At 42.1% G+C, this 20,704-nt stretch overlaps 1 protein-coding gene across 3 annotated transcripts; it reads left to right on the top strand.

Moving 5' to 3' along the window:
• The first annotated feature begins 1,884 nt into the window (after nucleotides 1-1,884).
• Nucleotides 1,885-18,337, top strand: LOC135244668 (LIM domain-binding protein 1-like). 3 transcript variants are annotated; one of them, XM_064317145.1, is made up of 12 exons: nucleotides 1,885-2,027; nucleotides 3,613-3,730; nucleotides 7,452-7,545; nucleotides 8,299-8,343; nucleotides 11,868-11,943; nucleotides 12,062-12,164; nucleotides 12,714-12,886; nucleotides 13,438-13,560; nucleotides 14,534-14,617; nucleotides 14,780-14,903; nucleotides 16,447-16,583; nucleotides 17,174-18,337. In XM_064317145.1, exons 2-12 carry the CDS (start codon nucleotides 3,703-3,705, stop codon nucleotides 17,402-17,404), a joined length of 1,218 nt encoding a protein of 405 aa, XP_064173215.1. In that variant the 5' UTR covers nucleotides 1,885-2,027; nucleotides 3,613-3,702; the 3' UTR covers nucleotides 17,405-18,337. The 3 variants fall into 3 exon arrangements, with proteins under 3 accessions (XP_064173215.1, XP_064173214.1, XP_064173216.1); XM_064317144.1 differs by having other exon boundaries at nucleotides 16,447-16,589; XM_064317146.1 differs by lacking the exons at nucleotides 1,885-2,027; nucleotides 3,613-3,730 and adding an exon at nucleotides 4,952-5,414 and having other exon boundaries at nucleotides 16,447-16,589.
• The last annotated feature ends 2,367 nt before the right edge of the window (nucleotides 18,338-20,704 follow it).

The following is a 20,704-nucleotide window of genomic DNA, read 5'->3' as shown; positions in this document are numbered from 1 at the left end:
TGCTGTCATCTCTGCCCTACTCTGATATATTCTGTTCTACTCTGTTCTGTGTTGTTAAAGCACATTTTAAGTGATGCTACTGTGTTTCTCCCCGTTTGATATTTGTCTCTTTGTTCTTACTGTAAAGTGTGTATAGGTTGCTTTGATTGTGGGGCCATAGGTGAAGTCTGAGAACTCTGAGGTTAATGGTTGATTACCAATCATTAATGCTTTTGAAATTCATATCTTTACAAGCCTGGTTTACTACATATAAATTTGATTAAAAAACATTGATCAGAGACTATTAGCAAGACTGTAAAAGGCACAATGTATAAAAACGACTGCATGCAGGAATAGTACCTTAAATTTAAGATGGTGAATACTTGCATTTACTATCTCAAAACGCTCAGTGTCCATGGTTAAGTTTCTGATCCATGCAGTCAGTACTGCAGGCACAGGGAACCACTTTTATGCAGTCTGATGTTCAGCTTTTTTTAAAACATTGCTCATAATACTGGCTTATTAATTTTCCGAACATGAAAACATTCAGTGGTAGTGTTCGAGTCCTTTGGGTTTAACTCTGTGTTTTCTCCTCTGCTCTGTTAACCTTGTAAGAAATTCTGCTGGTGGAGGGAATGATGGACAAGCTGGTGACCTATAACCTCATAACACTCTCAAAATATCTATAACCTATAGCATTCTCAAGCATATGTATAACCCCATAGCATTTGTAAGAATGGACATGCACTATTAAAGTCACATAACACTTTAGGTGTTGGTGACTTGTATAGAATTGTACATAGTTTGATACAAACCTCCCCCTTCCCTCTTTGATTTAAATTGCTTTTGAAATGTGTTTTATATTTACCTGTTGAACATGTCCTGCCATATTTAGGTATTTTATCATAATTTCTATTTTGAGATGTTTTGAAAATTATATTTATAATTGTACAGAGAATTAGCAATTCTTCAAAAGACCTCTTGTCTTTTACCTGGAAGGATATTGGTCAAATTTTGTCACTTACAAATTTTTGTATTTTTATTGCAGTAACAGAAAGGAAACAAATAAATTTATCTGGTGCAAAACAAAATCCTTCTTCATGTGATTCTTCATTCATGTTCCCCCCACAGTTAAACTAATCATTTAATCCTGGATGGATTGTAAGTGTCTTCAGGCTGTACAGGCATTTCTAATAGCCCAGCTGTTTCATGTTGTATTGTTTTGGAGCAGATAATAGAACTGTATGGGCTTGACATGGTAAAGATCATTTGTAACTTTTACAACACAGCTTTTCAGTCTTCCACATGAGTCAGTCCATCTGAAAAAGATGGAAGAAAAGAAGAAATCATGGCAACATCCTGTCGCTTGGAGGAGGAGTTTATGATTGATTGTGTCATCATTCTTGTGAACCTACTCAGTGTTAAAATAACATGTTGGAACACATAGCCTACATGCTGTTGAACATATGGGTGTGCAATTCAGCTAGCCGTAGATGGCCAAATAAATGAATCAGGTAATAAATAATGCAGTGTTACAACTGAGTAGCTCAGAAAACTCTGATTTCCCCCGTCTTCTGTACCTTTTTGACAGATTGCAAGTAATGCAGTGCTGCTCGTGCGGCTGCTCGGTGCTACTGGGGCTTTTGGTGTCCTGGCTGATGTGTTTTTCAGTAGACCTGACACAGCGCAAGGTTCAGCATTTGTGGAGTTAACTGAGTCGGGAGGCGCCCGATTGCCTGTCCGCCTGCTCGCCCTGCTTCCCCGCGCTCTGCATTTCCAGGGAGCACAGACGGAATAATGCGAAGCCTTGTGTGCCCCGCTCTATCACTGCTCTGCCGTTTCCATGGCGACAGTGCCCTCTCTGGGTACATGGGCTGGAGAAGTTGCTCTGGCTCTGCGTCATATTTATTCCACTCTCCTGCCTCCTACACTCCGACACATTCGCTTCCTCTCCTTTGTTCTGCCGTCGCTGAATTTCTCAGTACAAACACACACTCATCACACGTCTGTGCACCAGACACAACGCAGACTGTATCGCACGGAGAAAGGTAACTATGATTGATACATTGCAAGTAGAGGGGAGGCAAAAATGATGGTTCTTTTACATAATGCTTTCGAACCTGTGAATGGTAGAATTGTGTGATGTTAATGTCACCGTGGTTTGTGTGTGTGTGTGTGTAAGAGAGATTAAGAAATTGTGTTGTTGGTACCCATGCAGAGCATTTGCTTTCTCCATATAACCCTGCTGCTCAATCTGTGGAACTGTCTGTTTATATATGCATGTGTGTCCATGAACCTTGTACATATGCCAGACACTTGTGTGTTTGCATATGTGCTCTGATCCAATGCTTTGAAACTACTGCATGTAAATCCCAAACACAGAAAGAAAGACAGCGATCTTTGTTTTTAGTGAGGCTACAAGTAAGTATGTACATATGAGAGAGAAAATGATGCAGTCAATGGGAAGTGCATTTTTCTGGCTCACAGCTTCAGGGCCATTAGATGAGAGAGGCTTTTCAGTGGCTGCACAATCTCTCTCTGCCAAATGACTCTTTCATATCCCTGTCCTATCCTTAAGAGGAAGCAGAACTGAGGCAGACATGTCCAGTAACAAATGATTGCTCATGGTAACGATTCATTGGCATGTGGTTTGTGGGTAAAAATAAAGAGGCAGGTGCAAGTTTGGCCTCATAGGAGGCTGTTGAAATGTGTCTAACAGCATGTAAGACATGATAATCTTTGTTTGCCCTCTATGTCCATAGGCAATTCTCTGGTAGTATTTTGTGAAATAAAAAGCAGTCTGTGTTATTTTTTTAATCTATAGTTTTGTCAATGCATTTTTCTTTAAGTAAAGGAATGGCCAGGCTAATAAAGGCTAGTTCTTTTTGTATTTGCAATGGGTTAGATTAGGACCTGTAATTGCAGTCGCCCCTTCTCAAGAGCTCAGGATTGAGAACAGACCAGAGGGCTGACAGAATGCTTATGGGGATCAGCCAAGTGTGAGATTCATTTATGTAGAGGGCGAGCATTCCTCGAATGGATTTTTAAGTGTGGGAGGCAAGGTGAACCCTAGCTGGGATGAGGAATCAAGAGGATGACATGGAAGACAGCTGCTGTGAAGGGGGGTGGTGATGGGGTGGGCAAAGGGTATGTTTGAGAAAGAGAGAATGTGAGAGAGAGATTAAAGGCAAGAGTGGTGGCGGTGGCATGAGGCAGAGGTCTGCAAGCCGTTTCAAGCCGTGTGGGAAGCCCAGAGAGCGCTACTTGGAGGGGCCGGGCAGCCCCTGCTCTCTGGGGCTCAGCTGACTGTGACACTCTGGAGTGGTAATGAGGCTCAGGAAAGGCCCCAAACCTTCCCCAGCTCCTGCCACGAACACCTCGGGTCCTGCAGCACAGCCAGAGCAAAAACAGTCAGCGTATCCTTAAAGGAGCCTTCTTCATATGGCTGATAGTCTCTGAAATCTGTCTCTCAGGTAACTTTGACGGGCTCATGTCTTTCTCGCATTTTCTCCTCCTACCAGTATTGCAATTTGAATATTAATGTCTCAGAGGTCAACTAGAATAACATAACAGGTTTTCTGCTTTTCTGAGAGCTCATTTAATCATTTAAATTAATTCCCTTCCTCTCCTTAGTTCCGGTTCCTTCTGAGAGGAAGCCCATGCTGACAGAACGTGGGGGAGAAGCAGCCATTCTGTGCGGAGTAGGGCCAAACATGTGAGAAGATGTCTGTTGGAGGCTGTGCTTGCCCTGGTGAGTTCAGTGTGCTGTCGGTCAGGCACATCATGGGGTGCTCAGGCCCTTGTGCAAATCAGAACAGTGATGCCTAGAGCTGTTGAAATGATTTTAAAAAAATCTCTGACAGAAAATCCAGTACTTTCTTGGTCAGGTTTTATATTGCGCGTTTTTACGAGATGCAGTGGTTTTTTCCCTAAAAATACAAGGAACTCAACACAGTCCGGAATCATGAATGTTGCTGTGTGTAGCTTTAGTTTTGTTTGGGGAGATAGCAGGGGGAGAGGTGTTTAGCAGTTAAGGCTTCTGAGGGGAAAGTTTGCTTGTTTGTGCTTTTGGAGCCAACATACACATTTCACATTTTTATATAGGCTACAATTAATTTATAGAGCTGTACATTTTTACTGAAGCAATTCAGGTTAAGCACCTTTCTCAGGGGTACAATGGCTGCACCCCCAACAAGGAATCAAACCCAAAACCTTTCATCTTAACCAATCTACCTGGGGAGGTACGGGCAGAATACAGTCTTTCTGTGTGTTCCCAGATTCAATCCAAGCACAAGAACATTTGATAGGATTGGTGCAAATTACATTTGACTACAGATCTGAGGGGTCTGCCAATTTTACATTTTTTTTTGACCCAGCACCCACTGGGACTCAATTTTTTGAGTGGCTAATTCAATCTGTGGAGGTTTCTAAGAGCTTAATGGTGATATTAGATATCATAATTAGGGATTTGCCCATACACTCAGTCAGCCCCCGAGGGAGGTATGATTTCAGAAGGGGCCGTGTTGGAGGGAGGCATGGGCACCTGCTGCAGGTGAAGGGCTGTGTTGGAGGGCTGCATGGCAACTCACTACAGGGATGGAGCTGTGTTACGGAGTGCTGTGTAGGGATCTGTTTGTTATGTTTTCACAAATTTTTAAGCTGACCAGATGGTCATCTTCTATGTTCCTTCCATCTTCCCTCTCCAGAAGCTTATGGTGAGTTGTACAAATCAGCAGTATTTCTGGACATTTGTTTCAGTTGTATTGTACATCGGCCCCTGGGGTATAGATATAGACAACAGATTGAAGGCAGGATTTCTATTCTAAAAGGGTATTCAAATTTCATCATCTCGCAAAATTTCTGGACCAATCAATGATTGTTTCACAAGCTGCTACACATAATTAAATTTATGATCACAAGACATTTACCGATGAGCTCTTCGGTTGTCAAATCGTCTTGGTTTTCTACATTCAATGGGCAGCAAGCTCTTTCAGCACTCATCGTGCGCACTTACAGGTGCTTCTCTGACACTGCCTCGCCCCTCCCACCCTTCACATTCTGTGGAGAGAAGAGACCTCGAATGGGTTGTCGTTTCTAAAGAGTAGTAGGGGGAATGAAAACCGAGAAAGGAGGTCCTGCAGCTTCTGTTCATGTCCATCCAGGAACAAAGAGCTGTTTGGGCGCTATACCTCCTGGGTTTTACTCGTAGACCAGGCCGTATAACACAACCAGCGTAATAGTACTGCTAACGGGTTCATCATCGTAATTTTCTCCGTATAGGTTAACGCGACGTTAGCTCTGTATTTTTAAGAAGAACATCAATTGTTGATACCACCACCACCACCACCTCAGTGCACTGAATCAACGGGGAATTGGATAGCGACCATTGAAATTTTGCCAAAAAAAGCTACAGTCTCTTGTTTGAGCTCGTGCAGGTAACGTTATTGTTCATTCTGGTACCTTTAATTTAGGTTTTTTTATTTCCGGTTTTGTGTTGTACAGAATTGCGTATTCATTTAAAACAGTTTTGCTTGGAAATTATGTTGGCCTATAAGCAAAATTCTGGGAACTGCTGTTGCAAATAGCTTGCTAGCATTAGAGTTGAGCGGTGTTGTGAGGGCCTAATCCGGGAAAACTCGCGTGATGGCTAATTGGTTACAATAATAGGCTAGTAACGTTAGAACGGATTGCTAACTGTCTATTAATCAGAAGATGGCAGATCGTGTTTTGATATTATTTATTCACCGTTTGTGAGATATTTGCTAATGTACTTTTCATTCATTTTGTAATTGGAACGGAAAACCAGATTAGCTAGCCAACAGATATGGTTTGTTTTGTATATGTAGCTAGGCCAGTTAGCTAGCATTGCATCTATCAACCACCAGCAGTCTAGCTAGTTAGTGATAACGTTAAGTAAATTACGAGGGATGCGATTTTTTGAGTCGGCCCATCTGTGTTGTCAATTGAATCTGTTGTCGGGATAATTTTAGTGTAAAAACATTTTTTTTAACTGAAGTTTTCGTTGAAAGGGTGCGCTTTAACAACATAGCAAGCTAGACTGGTAACGTTAGCCAATTTAGTGTTTGGATGGAAATATTAACCAGTTTGTCCAATTGTCTAACCAGATTTCCCAATAGTTAGGCATTAATCTAATGTGGGAGGATATTGTAATTTATCTAGCGATGTACCTAATCGAGAAATTGAAGTTAGCAGCCTTACTCTAGTAACGTTACAGATGTTTTGCAGGTGTTCAGTTGCTCGACTTTGGGATACTTCAGGTTGCATTTTCAGATGGCTAGCTACCTTAGTCAGTTGCTAACGCATAGCGTGCTATTTTTAACTGTACTGTACAAGCTAAGTAGAAGAGGGTGCCTTAACATGACTGGGATAGCTAGCTCCCTTGCCTGCATGTGGTTGTCTTTGTAAAATGATTTGTCGCTAGTAAACTGGCAATCCAATTTATGGAGCTAGCAGAAAAGATTAGGAGCAGAACCTCCACGGTAGTTTTTTCTGGAATAATACCGGTACCACGTACAGGCAGAGGGAAGCAAAGTTTGATTTGGATGTTTAACACACGGCTACAGACCTGCTGTAGGAAAGAGAGCTACGGGTTTATGGGGCACTGGGGCACCTTTTGGGACAGGGATCACCTGTACAACCGTGATGGGCTGCACCTGAAACCAAAGCGGTACTGCGTATGCTTGTGGTAGCCCAGGATTATTTAAATTTGGGACTTGGGGGGCAGACAGGTCAGAGACTGAAAAGAATATAGAGTCGCACGGCGCAGGCTGCCCGAATGGAAGCTGTCAGAGCTACCAATAATATCGTGAACACCAATGAAATCTTTTCACACAAAATTTTAGCAATCGACTGCGGGAGGTGATGCAATGGGACAGGATGTGTAGAAGTAATCATGTATTTGTTTATATGCTAGAAGTTTAAAAAATAAATAAATATATTTGGATGAATAGTGGGGGCTATGACATAGTTGGGATTACCAGTACATGGCATGGGGAGGAGGGTGGGGATGAATATAATATAGAATATGCAGATTCATTAGGAAGGATAGATCTGGCAATGGGGGTGGGGGTGTAGCTCTCTATGTAAAAGAAAATTTTGATGTGCAGGAAATTCCAGAAGTTGTCCAGCTCATGCCTAGTGTGGGTATTTGGATTAAGCTCATTGGGAAACATGAAAAGGACCTTATGGTTGGCATATATTACTGGCCGCCAGCTTGAGATTCATAGCTTGGTTTGGAACCACTTCTGATATTACACATTCCATTTCTTTCCATCTAGATGTCTGGGTTACACCAACACACAAATGGCTTTATCTGGTGTTATATGTTATATCTTAAAACATTATAAATGAGACCAATTAATTAATGATTCTTAATGCGAGGACCAATATATAAACTAATGGTTTTTAGAGTTCTTTAACCCTGTATATTTTCCACTGCTTTCCTTCTGCAGGCTGTTCTTCTAAGTCATTCAAGCTGTACTCTCCAAAGGAGCCCCCAAACGGTAGCGCCTTCCCCCCGGGCACCATGCTGGACCGAGATGTGGGGTGAGTACGCTGAATGTTAAAATCTTGGAAGACCTGTTGCTTTGGTGATGCTCTGCCAGGCCTATACTGCAGCCATCATCAGCTCTTGCTTGTCTCGGTGGCTAGTTGCCTTAAGTTTTCTCTTCAGCATGTGAAACGCATGTTCAGTTGGATTCAGATTAGGTGAACAACTTGGCCAGTCAAGAGTTTTCCTGGTTTTTTCTTTGAAAAACTCATTTTTTTGCTTTAGCAGTATGTTTGGGATCATCTTCTTGCTGAAGGCTGCAGTGCTGTCCAGTGAATCTGGACCCATTTACTTGAACTTGAGCAGATAAGATGCTTCTGTGCACATCCAGAATTCATTCTGCTGCTACTGTCAGCAGTTGCAAGCTAGACGGTTGCAGTCGGGTCTTGAATAGAATGAACTGTGTCCAGTTCCCAGCTGTGACTAGCTGCCAGTTGTTCTTAATTAGACCCTTTCAGTGTTTATTGAAGTGTGATGTACCCTTTTAAGGCATAATTGTGTCATAATGTTTGCCATAAAGAAAATGGCCTTGTACTTAACTTGCATTCTGTTAAAATAAGTAAAAATATGTTTTCAGCAAACTTATACCATCCAACATGCACAGAGGCTTCCCAGGGCTGAGTTTTAAGACCACTTGTGTACAGTATGGGCGGGAAATTCATTCTGGGTCTGCATGCATATTCTGACTTGACCCTCATTGACTGGGTGTGATTCCATTTGAGATCTGACTCTCAAATATCTCTTTGCAGACCAACACCAATGTATCCCCCTACGTACATGGAGCCAGGATTAGGGTGAGCGTACTTTCCATGAGTTTCATGAGGTTATTTTTTTATTTTATTTTATTTTATTTTATTTTATTTTATTTTTTTTGCAGGTTATTACCATTTCTGTCATGCAGTTGTCAATTTCAGGAGTCCGACAGTCAATAATTGTATTGAATTTAACTGATTTGTAAAGTTCATACCACTTACTGAAAATAATGAAATTAAAAAAAATACATTACATTGTAAATGTATGCACTGACAACTCCTTTTCATCAGTCAAGTCAGGGATAGGAATAGTTAGTGACAAGGATAGTTCACTTTCTGGGCATGTTCGATTTTTCGGTTTTCGTATGTGTAGTGTCACACTAAGAGTCCAGCAGGATTCTTTGAAGATTTTTTTTAAATCTTAGCCCTCGTCTTCCTGTCGGAAACCCACAATAAGGTACTTTTTTCTTGACGTTGCCATGTTTACTCATAGACATGCATATTTAACTAGACAGGAAAGCGCACCTTCAGCTAACCTAAGCTGGGGAAGCCCAGGAAGCAAGCCTGTACTGTATATGTTGAGGGCAAAACATTGAAGCTCCCATTAAATAGAATGGGGAATATCAGTCACTTGAAGGCAAAATGAAACTTCCCGGTGGTATTTTGAGACCCAATTGATGATCGTTGCATTTCGTATGAAAAGCAGATTTGTGTGAATGTGTAATATGTAAAAAAATACGACAATTAGAATAAATATTTTCCCAAAACAACCATTATTTCATGAACTGCAACACATAATGAAATTTATGATCACAAAAAACTGACCAATGAGGTTTCTGTTGGTTGTTAAATCGCTTTGGATTTTTACATTTAATTCACTGGGCAGCAAGCTCTTTTGCCCTCAACATGCACAGTAGAGGCTATTTTCCATTACTTCCTAGGCTTCACTGTCTGGCCCCTCCTTCCCTCTCCAGTTCCTGTGTATGCGCTATGTGTCGGCTAGAGCCTCGTCACTACCGGTGTGTCAGTCAAACACAGTGCACCTATTGGCTGTTGGCAGTGTAGTATTATAAATTGCGTTGTGGACCATCACAAACCTTTTGAGCCAAGACTAAAGACTTACGATAATATTAAACATGTTTGATTTTGTCGGAACGGTGAAGATGAAAAAAATAAACTGCCCCTGTTGGAGCAGTCGTAGTAAAATCTAACACAAATCATCTGTCGTGACAGGCAAGATGTTACACCCACTTCTACGACTGTGAAATCACTTAGTATCATCAAGGCCAGCATTAGTCTGCCACTGGGTGCCGATTCAGTTTAATCCCAATCAGTCACTAGATGGTGCTAGAATTAAAGATCCAAATTTGACTCCTTTAAAAGGCAGTAATTCCCACACTGTAATTCCAATTTTCATGAAACTCTGCATATAATCTCCTGAATGAGTTAAAAAAATTTACAAATTACACAACTGAAGTCTGTCTGAATGGATTTTCTGCCATTTAGAATTGTTTGGGGAAAATAAAATCCCCCTGTGGCTTTTATGTGTGGACCAAATTTGCTGTATAGCTGGAAGATGCACATTTGATAGATAAACCGGCCCAACTGGATAAGCAGCATGGCCACCATTCACCAATAAACTTTAAATAAAAGGTGTTGCCTATGACAATATTGACCATAACTGTAACAGTTTGCGCTGTCATCATGAAACCTAATGTATCATGTTAAGGGTAGACTCCCAGCACTCCAACCAAACGAATTTTGAAATTGACCAATAGGGGTTGCTACAAATGAAAACAGTATTTACTCAGAAACCAAATGACACAAATGGGTACACATGATCATGGGACAGTATTAGTCAAAATATCACGTTTGGAAGTCGGTCAAGTTGGGCGTGGAGTATGAAATAATGGCTTGTATGTCCAATGGGGTGTGGTGGATGAACACAAAACTCAAATGGTTATCTGATGCTCCATTCGGAATTTATGTCAAATGTCTTAAGTCAGCTGGCAACTGCCCTAGTAACGGTGTCTGCTAACATAGAGCAATCGCACTGCGTTTTCTTAAGTAAATACATCTGTCTGTAGTGGGGTTTCCGCCCAACAATTCATGAAAATTTTGAATCTGCGCATAAGTAACCATGAGTGGAAACACAGGAAATTCAATGAATGTGAAATACTGCAAAAAAAAGAAAAGAAAAGTTTTTACACTTGACTGAGGTGGAAAATTTGACGTATTGATAAGAAGATGCGATAATGGGTGATGGAAACAGATTTTTAGAGTGAGTGATATGTGACTGGGGCTACTGTCACATGCCAGAAAGCCCACAAATTCCCTCTTTGATGTCTCTGGGCTGCATGTATACAGCCATGTATAACCGAGATGGCTGTTATGGTCTCTCTTCCAGGAGCGAGTATGTGTTGCAGACTCCCCATCATTGGTTGGCACACTTAATTATGTAATCTTGTTGCACCTTCTTCAGAATATTTGAATAACAGTAGTTGATGGAAACACACACTGATTTTGCATTTGCGCTTCAGCAGACCTTTTGGAAATTTGCTTAAAATTTGGGAAACATTTGGATGGAAACAGTATTATTATTATTACAGTTTCAGAAACTAGCACCCCACGCTGACCACCCGCCGAACACGGGTATGTTATGTCAGGATGTTGTTGGGATAAACGGAACCAATTTAGTAGACGCGTTGTCTGTTTAGAAATCAAGCTGCTGAAAAAATCCCGGTAACATACATGGAAGTATGTTATGGAAGTATGTTGGGGAAGTATGTATGTTGGTGGAGGAAAAGGGCGATAGGAAGGAAGCTTGATATATTCTTGCGTTTAGAGTTTAACTGAACTGGATGTTAGGTCAATTGCTTATTTGCTCCTTTCTCAATCTTGTTTGTGAATTAATTCGGGGAAGAATACAAGAGAAGGTATCTGTCATATAGAAGTAGTCAAAGCCTGGCTACTTGCATATTTAAAAATAGATTATAGGACTTAAGAGAAAATTATTTTTCCAAGCTAAGTGGAGCAAACACAGTTTAAACAGGAAGGTGCATCACAATGAGTCATTTAGCAGACTCTCTTACTCAGTGATGTTCAGAAGTGGAGAACATCAATGTCTTGTCTCCAGGAAGACACAGAAGGCCCATTGGCAATCAGTAAGTGTAATGTTAACGTAACCAACAACAATTTGTATTGTGACAAAAGAAAGTACCACTAGACGGATAACAAAACGTGACATCCAACACTGTGTGCAAAAAGGGAGAGCTCACTGCAGCAGGTCAGAAATCTCTACGAAAGACCAGTGATTTTTAGTACATTTTAAAATATTTTTCAAATCTGGATCCACTGCGTGGTTTACTTGGGTCAGTATTTCCAGTTTGGAATCTGTTTGAGAAATTAGAACCTGACCTCAATGGTTTGGTTGAAAATAAATTTTCATGTGAATTATTTTCAGAAGTGCTGTAAGCCCCTGGTCTGCGGTTTCCATAGCGAAAGACCATGTCAATCTCTGCTCTGCTCCCGCGTCTCTGAGCTGAGCCTGTGCTCTCTGTTCGCAGGAGACCCACACCGTACGGCAACCAATCAGACTACAGGATGTTTGAGCTGAACAAGCGGCTGCAGAACTGGACGGAGGTGAGAGCTCGCACACCTGGAGACGTCTGCTGGGATGATTTCAGTGGAGATGACCATACACCTCTGCATCTAAAGCCCATCAGAAGTCACAAGAGTGTCTTTTTTTCCCTCTTTGCAGGACTGTGACAATTTGTGGTGGGATGCCTTCACTACCGAGTTCTTTGAGGACGACGCCATGTTGACCGTCACTTTTTGTCTGGAGGATGGGCCCAAGCGATACAGTAAGACGTAGCGTGTAACACAAGTATGATGCGGACAGAGTGGGGTCCTTCATCAACCTGTTTATTTACATTACATATGATTATGTAGCAACATTTAGCATCAGCTCTTATCCAGAGACTTACCGTATAGGAGAAAATTAATTGCCATCTCCAGAATGATGTGAATAGTAATATCAGCCCTGGCTAACAACATTTCCAGACCAGCAAGTTCAGATGCAACATCACTTAAGAACTAGAGCAGGTTAACTATGTTAACCAATATCCAAACTACCATGTAAGTTAAGGTGAAACCATTTAGTTGCTGACCTACAGTACTGCTTTGCATGATCTCCTGAATCATCAAATTTGATTTAGTTAGACGGGTAATATCATGCATGTTTAAATTATAGATTAGAGACTTCTACTATATAATTTTAGAATTTACATTTTCACCAACTAGTTGTAGGGAAGTAAAATAGTTTAATGGGTATAAGATAGAAATTAAATGCCTCTGCTCTGATCTTTATGTAACAGTCTTGTTTGATGAATGAGTGCCCTCTGTCTCCACAGCCATTGGCCGGACGTTGATCCCGCGGTACTTTCGTAGCATTTTTGAAGGGGGCGCCACTGAGCTGTACTACATCCTGAAGCACCCCAAGGAGACCTTCCACAGTAACTTTGTGTCTCTGGACTGTGATCAGTGCACCATGGTCACTCAAAACGGCAAGCCCATGTTCACACAGGTGAAGGTCTCTATTTGACAGTGATTTGCGCGTTTCTGTTTGTTCTCAATTTATCAGGAAATACTGCCTTTTTACAATTTTTTTTATTGTACTTACACTTGTTTATTTTTGCATTTGGTCAATAATAAATACCTGCTGAAGCAAACCAAAAAAAAAATTATTTTTACAGTAAAGGCCAAAAGTATTAGGCCACCTGTGCTTTTTATTTTTTATTTTTTTAAACCTTAGGGGAGAGTTCAGTTAATATGCACATTTATTGAATAACAAACCAAAGTATGAGCTTTTTTCTTTCCAATTTGATCTGTTGGTCTAAAAGGATGTGCATCTGTCTTTTCAAAAAAAGTTTTTTTTATTTTTTTCAAACAAACTACAGGTGTCCTAATACTATTGGCCTGTACTGTTGGTTAAGTTTGAATGTAATTTCCTTTATTCCTCCTGCTTCATTTGTCCTCCTGCTGTTCCTCATCCACCATCTCTGGGTTTGGGTGTTTTGCCCTATGCGGGGGTAGCGTTGACCTCTGACCCTGCTTTGTCACCCCCTCTCTCCCCAGGTGTGCGTGGAGGGCCGGCTGTACCTGGAGCTCATGTTTGATGACATGATGAGAATCAAAACCTGGCACTTCAGCATCCGGCAGCATCGCGAGCTGATCCCGCGCAGTATCCTGGCCATGCATGTAATTCCCCTTCCTCTTTAAATCCTCTCATTCAACCCGCATTTTCCACAAAGAGTTCTAATGTCCTCTTTCATGTTCCATGTTTCAGTTGGACATTGGTGAAAAGTGAGAAATAATAGAGCTTAGCAAAGTCAATGAGTGAATTATTCAGCTATTTAAATGTATGACGTTGTTTAAATCGGCATTATTGATTTACTGTTAACAACGGTAAGTAATGGGGAAAATGGTGTTGGTTAAACGTCTGTTACAAGCACTGCTTTGCATGTACGCAGAATGCTAATGAAAACACGTCGAACCTGATTGCTCATTTATGTCGATGTACTCTGTATTGTCTTGTTAACATGGTCGGTTGAGCTTATGCTGCATTTTATGTTCGTGGCAATAGCCTATAAATATGGGTATCTTTTTTTATAACCATTTTTGCCAAATAAGTGAAAATGAGATATGGTACTGGCAATGGTACTTTCTTCCTCTGCTTATTCAACAACACGAACCACACCGAAACTAGCTGACACCTGTGTGTACTGTATATATTGGATCAGATGCTTGTCTGAACAGTTCAGTGACTGAACACGGAAATGTTGGTGTGGGGCGTTCCCACAGTTTGATTTGGGCAAGAAATGAGGTGGGAAGAAAAGGGGATCCATAATCTGATGGAATTAAATTTAAATTTACAGATTGATTTGACAAAATTCTGGAATATTCTTTGTCCTTTCATTAAATTAAATGGCAGAAGTAATGTTTTATTGATATACTGTTATGCTAAATATTGGTGGAGTAGAAACCACTGCTGTAATATGGGATTTGAGCTTCTGAAAGCTTATCTCAAAACGACACCTACAGATAGAAACCTATAATTCTGCAGATAAAAACGGATATTCTAAGATCTCAAAATATTTGTTATTGTCTGTATTTGGGTTTTTCCTTTTCTCGTAGAATGAGCTGAACAGTGCCTACCCACACTTCTCCGCAGGCTCAAGACCCCCCGATGCTTGACCAGCTTTCGAAAAACATCACCAGATGCGGCCTCTCCAACTCCACGCTCAACTACCTCCGAGTGAGTGTCCCCGGTCCCGCAGGCGCACTGAAGGGCCCCTCGGCCCCTCGGGCCCCTGGCGTACCCGCTGCGTTTATCGTCATAATAAAATGTGCCAAACTGGTCTGTGAGACGCATTGTTAAAGCGGGGAATGCGGGCTCCTCTCCCCATGCCGTCCCCAGCTGTGTGTGATCCTGGAGCCCATGCAGGAGCTGATGTCCCGGCACAAGACCTACAGCCTGAGCCCCCGAGACTGCCTCAAGACCTGCCTGTTCCAGAAGTGGCAGAGAATGGTGGCCCCGCCAGGTGAGAGCCTGAGACGTCCGTCTCCAGAAACCGTTGGGCCATTGCTATATAATTAGAGACTCGGGTTGGGTGGTAGGATCTGTTCAGTGTTCATCATAAACGGACCTGTCTGAACCTGTTAGAACTTGAGCTGACCGTCAGAAGTTGGCATGTAAAACCATGGAAGAATAGCTGTTGTTAAGTTGCATGCGGGCCAATGTTCCAGAACCGATAAGTAAAGTAACTGAATACTGAGACCTGTTTTTGGCACCAACAGGGTCTTTGTGCTATTGTTGATTGAATGCAGGGAAAATGTTTTAATGTCACAAAAATAGTTGGCATATCACATTAAAACTCACTGCTGAAGGAACATTTTTGTCCGCAATAAGTAAAAAGATTTTTTTGGTTCCCCTATCGACTTGAAGTTCTCAGAATGTAGGCCTAGTTGGATTGTGGAATATTTCTAAACATACTTGGAGTATTTCTCGTTTACTTTTTATGTATATGAAAAACTTTAATAATAATTAGCCTTTTTCAGACTCAGAAGTATCTGTTTAATAGTTTTTTAGTTATTTTTATTTTTTATTTTCTATTTTTTTTAATAGTCAAAGTATTTGCACGTATTTTCTTGCGAACCTGCTTTCCTCTGTTGCTGGGAGGCACTTTGTTGAATGTCGTGGAAATGTCATGTTTGCACAAATGTTTGCTCAGGTTAAGGTATGTCTACAGTCCACAGACAAAAATACTGGCACTGGAATCCCGCTCAGGGTCCTAGTATCTCTGACTTTTAAACCCAGAGGAGCGTTATGCAAAACTATTAAAGCACCCATGAAATAAAGAGGTTTCTGAAGGCATCACTGTAAAGCTGAAAGTAGCCTCCGCTACGTTGCACATACTCCGGTTATGTATTGATTTACAGCCCCTATTTAGTTTCTATTTGATGAACATGTGAATGCTTGTTTGTTGAGACAAGGGTGCAAGTTGATCATTTAAATAATGAAGCTTCCAGCCACCGTAGAAAAGCCTTTTTTCTCCATCATGCTCAAATTGGTGAAGTATATGCACAAGGGACATATAATGAAAACCTCAAAAGGGTATTTAGAATGTTGGCTTTTCTTCAGGTCAAATCACGCCAGCATGAGTGCACTGGTTGCTTTTTGATCCTAGTGCCAACTGCGGCCTGCAGTCAACTGTTGCTGATTCAACAAGAACAGCCACGCTGTGCAAAGGTGTACCCACCCGAGGCAAGCCACCAGAATGCGACTGCGAGCAGATGTTCTAAAACTCTGCAGTGCGCACACATTGCTTTAAATTTATCCCTAAAGCATAAAAAAATAAATCCTGCCTGCTTTTCACTTTTTGATCTGAACCTTCCTCAAGTGACAATCGGCTTCATTCTCGTTTTTGGATAGTCAACCTGTTTTTGACTCCAGATATTCATAAATAAAATGGCACCGTTGGCGCTTTAGCTGGGATTCTGGCCCGTGGACGCTTGAGCCAATCCCGCGGCAGTGCGGGAAGCCCGGGGGAGAGTCTGATTGGTTGACGCGTGCCGTTTCCTCAGCGGAGCCCGCCAGGCAGGCGCCCAGCAAGCGGAGGAAGAGGAAGGTGTCCGGGGGCAGCACCGCCGGCGGCGCCGGGGCTCCCAGCAGCAACAGCAAGAAGAAGAGCCCGGCCAGCAGCTTCGCCCTCTCCAGCCAGGTACCTGTAAGCATCCCAGCTCCTTCCTCCCCCTCCACACAGGGCCCGGAGCATGATGGGACTCTGAGTCTGGTGATCTGGTCAAGGGCCAACGAGGGTGTCGGTGCGCCAAGAATAGGTGGAGCTACCACTGATTTCGCTCGAGCGTTGGGATTTTTTTTGTTATAGAGGAAGGCGTTTTCATGAGTTCAAAGTCTGCAAGTTGAAAGGTAATTGTTGTGCTCACCATTTTAGTTTTTGTGAGAACTGCTGAGGACACAAACTGGTCCCACTACAAAGGAGGGGGTGTGACATGCAGGGGTGGGGAAAATAAACTAAGATCCGTCCTACGGCGCCGGGCGGTGATGTGTTGCTAGTAACGCAATTGAGTTTAAAAAAAAAAAAAAACCTGTACTGGTTTTTTTTAATGTGTGCCGCTCTTTCTGAGCTTGTTGCATGTTGTGCGTTTTATCATGTCCATGTCCATGGCAACGTAGTTGCCAGTCCTTCAGACAAGTCCTTTGAACCCTGATCACTTAACTGTGAATTGAAATCCTTCTGGGAATTCGGGAGATAATGTTTGTGCCCCCCCCCCCCCCATCCTGCTGCAGGACGTGATGGTGGTGGGCGAGCCCACGCTGATGGGCGGGGAGTTCGGGGACGAGGACGAGCGGCTGATCACGCGGCTGGAGAACACGCAGTTCGACGCGGCCAACGGCATCGACGACGAGGACAGCTTCAACGGCTCGCCCGCGCTGGGCGCCAACAGCCCCTGGAACAGCAAGGCGCCCTCCAGCCAGGAGAGCAAGAGCGACAACCCCGCGTCGCAGGCGTCCCAGTGAAGCAGGGCGGCGGGAGGAGGAGGGCACTGGCACCAGCCTGCCCGTGGAATCACACTCACCAAGCGGCACCCAGCTCAGGACCATGCCCTGCTTTCGGCTCCCATCGCCAGGCCAATGTTAGGCAGGACCCCTTCTCACTGCAGGACTTTTAATTTACTGCCGCAGGACATGGCCTATTCCTCCTACGCCCCCCTCTGAAAACAGCAAAAAGGATCTCTCATTACATTACACGACAGCTATTTAGCAGACGCTCTTATCCAGAGCGACTTACACAAGTTTTTACACAGCGTTTATATTGCATCCATTTATACACATGGATATGTACTGAAGCGATGCAGGTTAAGTACCTTGCTCAAGGGTACCACGGCAGTGTCATACCCGGGAATTGAACCCGTGACCTTTAGGTTACAAGACCGGCTCCTGTCCTCAGCTGTCACCGGAGTCACGGTCGAAAAGAGGTGGGTCTTGTCCTGACCGTCTCTCAGAGCCGTTTGGACCGTGTGCTTGCTCAGAAGACCAGCGCTGTGGATTCTTGTTCCAACCTCGGGCCTCTGCAGGCCGCTCTTTTGTGATGCTTTCTCGAAGCTGGATCCCTCTCTTTTACAGTCTGCCCTCAGCAATATTTCATGGCATCTTTGAAGAAAAAACGATTTTACTCTGAGCACTTCAAATTAGAACGCTTCAGATTTTCAAAGTAAAATTATTTTTGACTTATTGTTTTCATGTGTTTTTGTATGACCTGGTAAGAACAAAAAAATCTGTACTGTGAGGAAGAAGGACTGGAGTTGAGAACCACGGCATTAAATCTTTATAAACAGACCGTTGTAGTGAGGTACTGGGGGTTTGGTAGCTGGGGGACACACTAATGCCACCAAACATAACTTCACACTCTACACAAGTTGTTGCTGAAGTGTCTTTTTAATTTTATTAAAATGTTAGTAGAAACTGACAAACAAAATACACCCCTGGAATATTCTTTACACTGTTTTCACTGCATCTTCTATTTTTCATATGAAGTTTTTTAAAATTGTTTTAATAACTGTTCTATCTTCATAATGTTGTACCATGAAAGCTCCAATTCGTGTAACTGGAGAAAAGAAATCTATGTAAATGTATAACTCTTAATCCTAGATCATTTTGTATCATGACTATTTTACGATGATGATTATTTCACAGAAGTCATTTGGGCTTTGATCTGAGCCGCAGACCAAACTGTTCACGTCTCAGTTTTTGGTCTGTGCTTCGGGTGATCAAAGCGGTCAGATAATAGTGTTGATGTATCGTTGAAACAAATAGACCGGCTAAACCCTTAACGTCCCCTATAATTCCCAGTACGTCCGTTAAGCTGAATATGATAGGTGTCATTGTAAATACGATCATGTGTCATGTGTTAAATTAATGTTGGGTAAGCTAGAGGTGAGGTTTGCCTGCAGTATAAGTTTTCTCAGTATAAGCTATTTATATCCGTACAAGGAAGTGCTGCTCTGCCCTCTGCGCAGGTCGAGTGGTGGCCTGGAACGGAGCCATTACTTCATGCACGTGACCTCAGGTTCAGCAGAACGGGAGATGAGGGCATCTGTTCAATCTTAAACCTTTAATGTGTTTGCTTGCATAAATACTAGCCTGGCTTTCACTTTGCTGAGTAAGGCCTGCATTTATCAAGCATCTCTGCAAGAGTGCTGACCCCGGATCAGTTTTATTAGAGATCTCATAATGCGTAAAGTTAGACGATGGACCAGGGAAACCTGACCCTAGTTCGTTGCTCCAACTCTGAAATAAATATGAATATGGTCCTAAGTCTTGCTTTTGACAGAACATTTTAAAACAAATTTTTTTAACAGCCCTCAAGTTCCCAATAATGCTTTTATATTGTTTTTTGAAAGCTACAGACCAAGAACTACTGGCAGGATCCTTTAAAATTCTCACCGTAAAATATATTGGTTTATATTTTTTAGAATCGTGATTATTGTGTGGGTTTTTTCTCCCTCGATAAGTTTTTTTTTTTGTATTTGTGCTTGTGTATTTAAGGTAGTAGTCAAGTTCTGTATAGTTGTAATTAAATATATTCTTTAGAACTCCATAATGCATCCCTATCTATTTAATGTAAAGTATAAAATAAAAAAAGCCATGCCCATTTTTGAACATTTAAGACCAAGGTGAATGAATGCCCCTCCAATTGGGGAAAGTGAAATCGTCAAAGAGCCTAAACATGTGTGCAACAGCCTCAATTGAGCAAGAGATCGGCTGTAACAAAAACTTGTGAGAACAGAGTGGGGGTCTGCAGGGCCGGGTTTGTGACCCGCTGGGGTAGGGGTCTGCGTTTGATCCTGCTCTGGTGGCTCCCGCCGGTCGATCAGGGGCCCTTGGACTGCACGCTAAAGCCGCGTATCAGATGTCTTCCTCTGATTCTGGTCTGTGTGAGCTTGGTAGTCGGCTGCGGTGTAAAAAGAAGCAGGCTGGTCTTTTGGAGCACAACTACTGATGTCTTCACTCTCTTCACGTTTCACGTTTAATTCATGAATGCAATTTTGTGACATTTTGCAACTGAGGGGAAAAAATGAAAATCTCTTGAACTAAAAGAAAATAATATATATTTGCAGAGATACCGGAAATGGACTCAGTGGAGTTAACCCAAGTCCTGTTATCAGAAATGATTGGCTTTAAATACCCCTTTTTCATGCATCATCATCTCAGGGAGGAAACGGAAATGCTTCTTCCAAATTTCCAGAGGCTTGGCCTGGAAGCAGTTCATTGTAGAGTTAATCATGTCTCCTTGTTTGGAATAGTTATTGATCTCCCACTCCCAGTAGCTATTCCATAATGGAGTACTATGCCCATCAGCGGCACAAAGTCGACATACTTGGGCAGTAGGCACGGTTGATTTTCCAGTGTTTGAGATTTGATTTCCTCAGAATTTTGACTCGTAATGAAAAATCAACTGCCAGGAAGAGATGTCCAAGAAGTACTTCATCCAATATGATTGGCAGATGACATCACTAGAAAATCTAAAATTTTGCCTCTACGATACCGCATAAAACTTGAATTATTTGAATAGAAATACAATGGGCCTCATTCACAAAACCACAAAATCTTAAATTATTCTTACTTTACTTCTTTAAAATGTTCCTATGAAAAATCAATATGGGATTCATGATGTGCAGACTTTTGTTTCTGTGCATGTCCGAGGTGTACGAGATGATGAATGCTGACTGCAAATTTTATGCACAGTCCTGTTCATGTGATTAGCATAAGTAAGGAGCCATGAACAAATACAGATAAGAAAAAAATGATGAATGCCGA

The sequence above is a fragment of the Anguilla rostrata genome, chromosome 18, assembly GCF_018555375.3.
Source record: "Anguilla rostrata isolate EN2019 chromosome 18, ASM1855537v3, whole genome shotgun sequence".
In the NCBI taxonomy this organism is placed as follows: domain Eukaryota; kingdom Metazoa; phylum Chordata; class Actinopteri; order Anguilliformes; family Anguillidae; genus Anguilla; species Anguilla rostrata.
The sequence above is the reverse complement of the archived record's forward strand: the minus strand, read 5'-3'. Positions and strand labels throughout refer to the sequence as shown.

What these genes read in the sequence shown, in the direction of transcription:
- LOC135244668 (XM_064317144.1), top strand. Translation starts at nt 3,703, where the DNA reads ATGTCTGTTGGAGGCTGTGCTTGCCCTG. An exon ending in TGGAGGCTGTGCTTGCCCTG is followed by an intron (nt 3,731 to 7,451) that starts GTGAGTTCAGTG and finishes TTCCTTCTGCAG; the next exon opens with GCTGTTCTTCTAAGTCATTC. An exon ending in GGATGGGCCCAAGCGATACA is followed by an intron (nt 12,165 to 12,713) that starts GTAAGACGTAGC and finishes CTGTCTCCACAG; the next exon opens with CCATTGGCCGGACGTTGATC.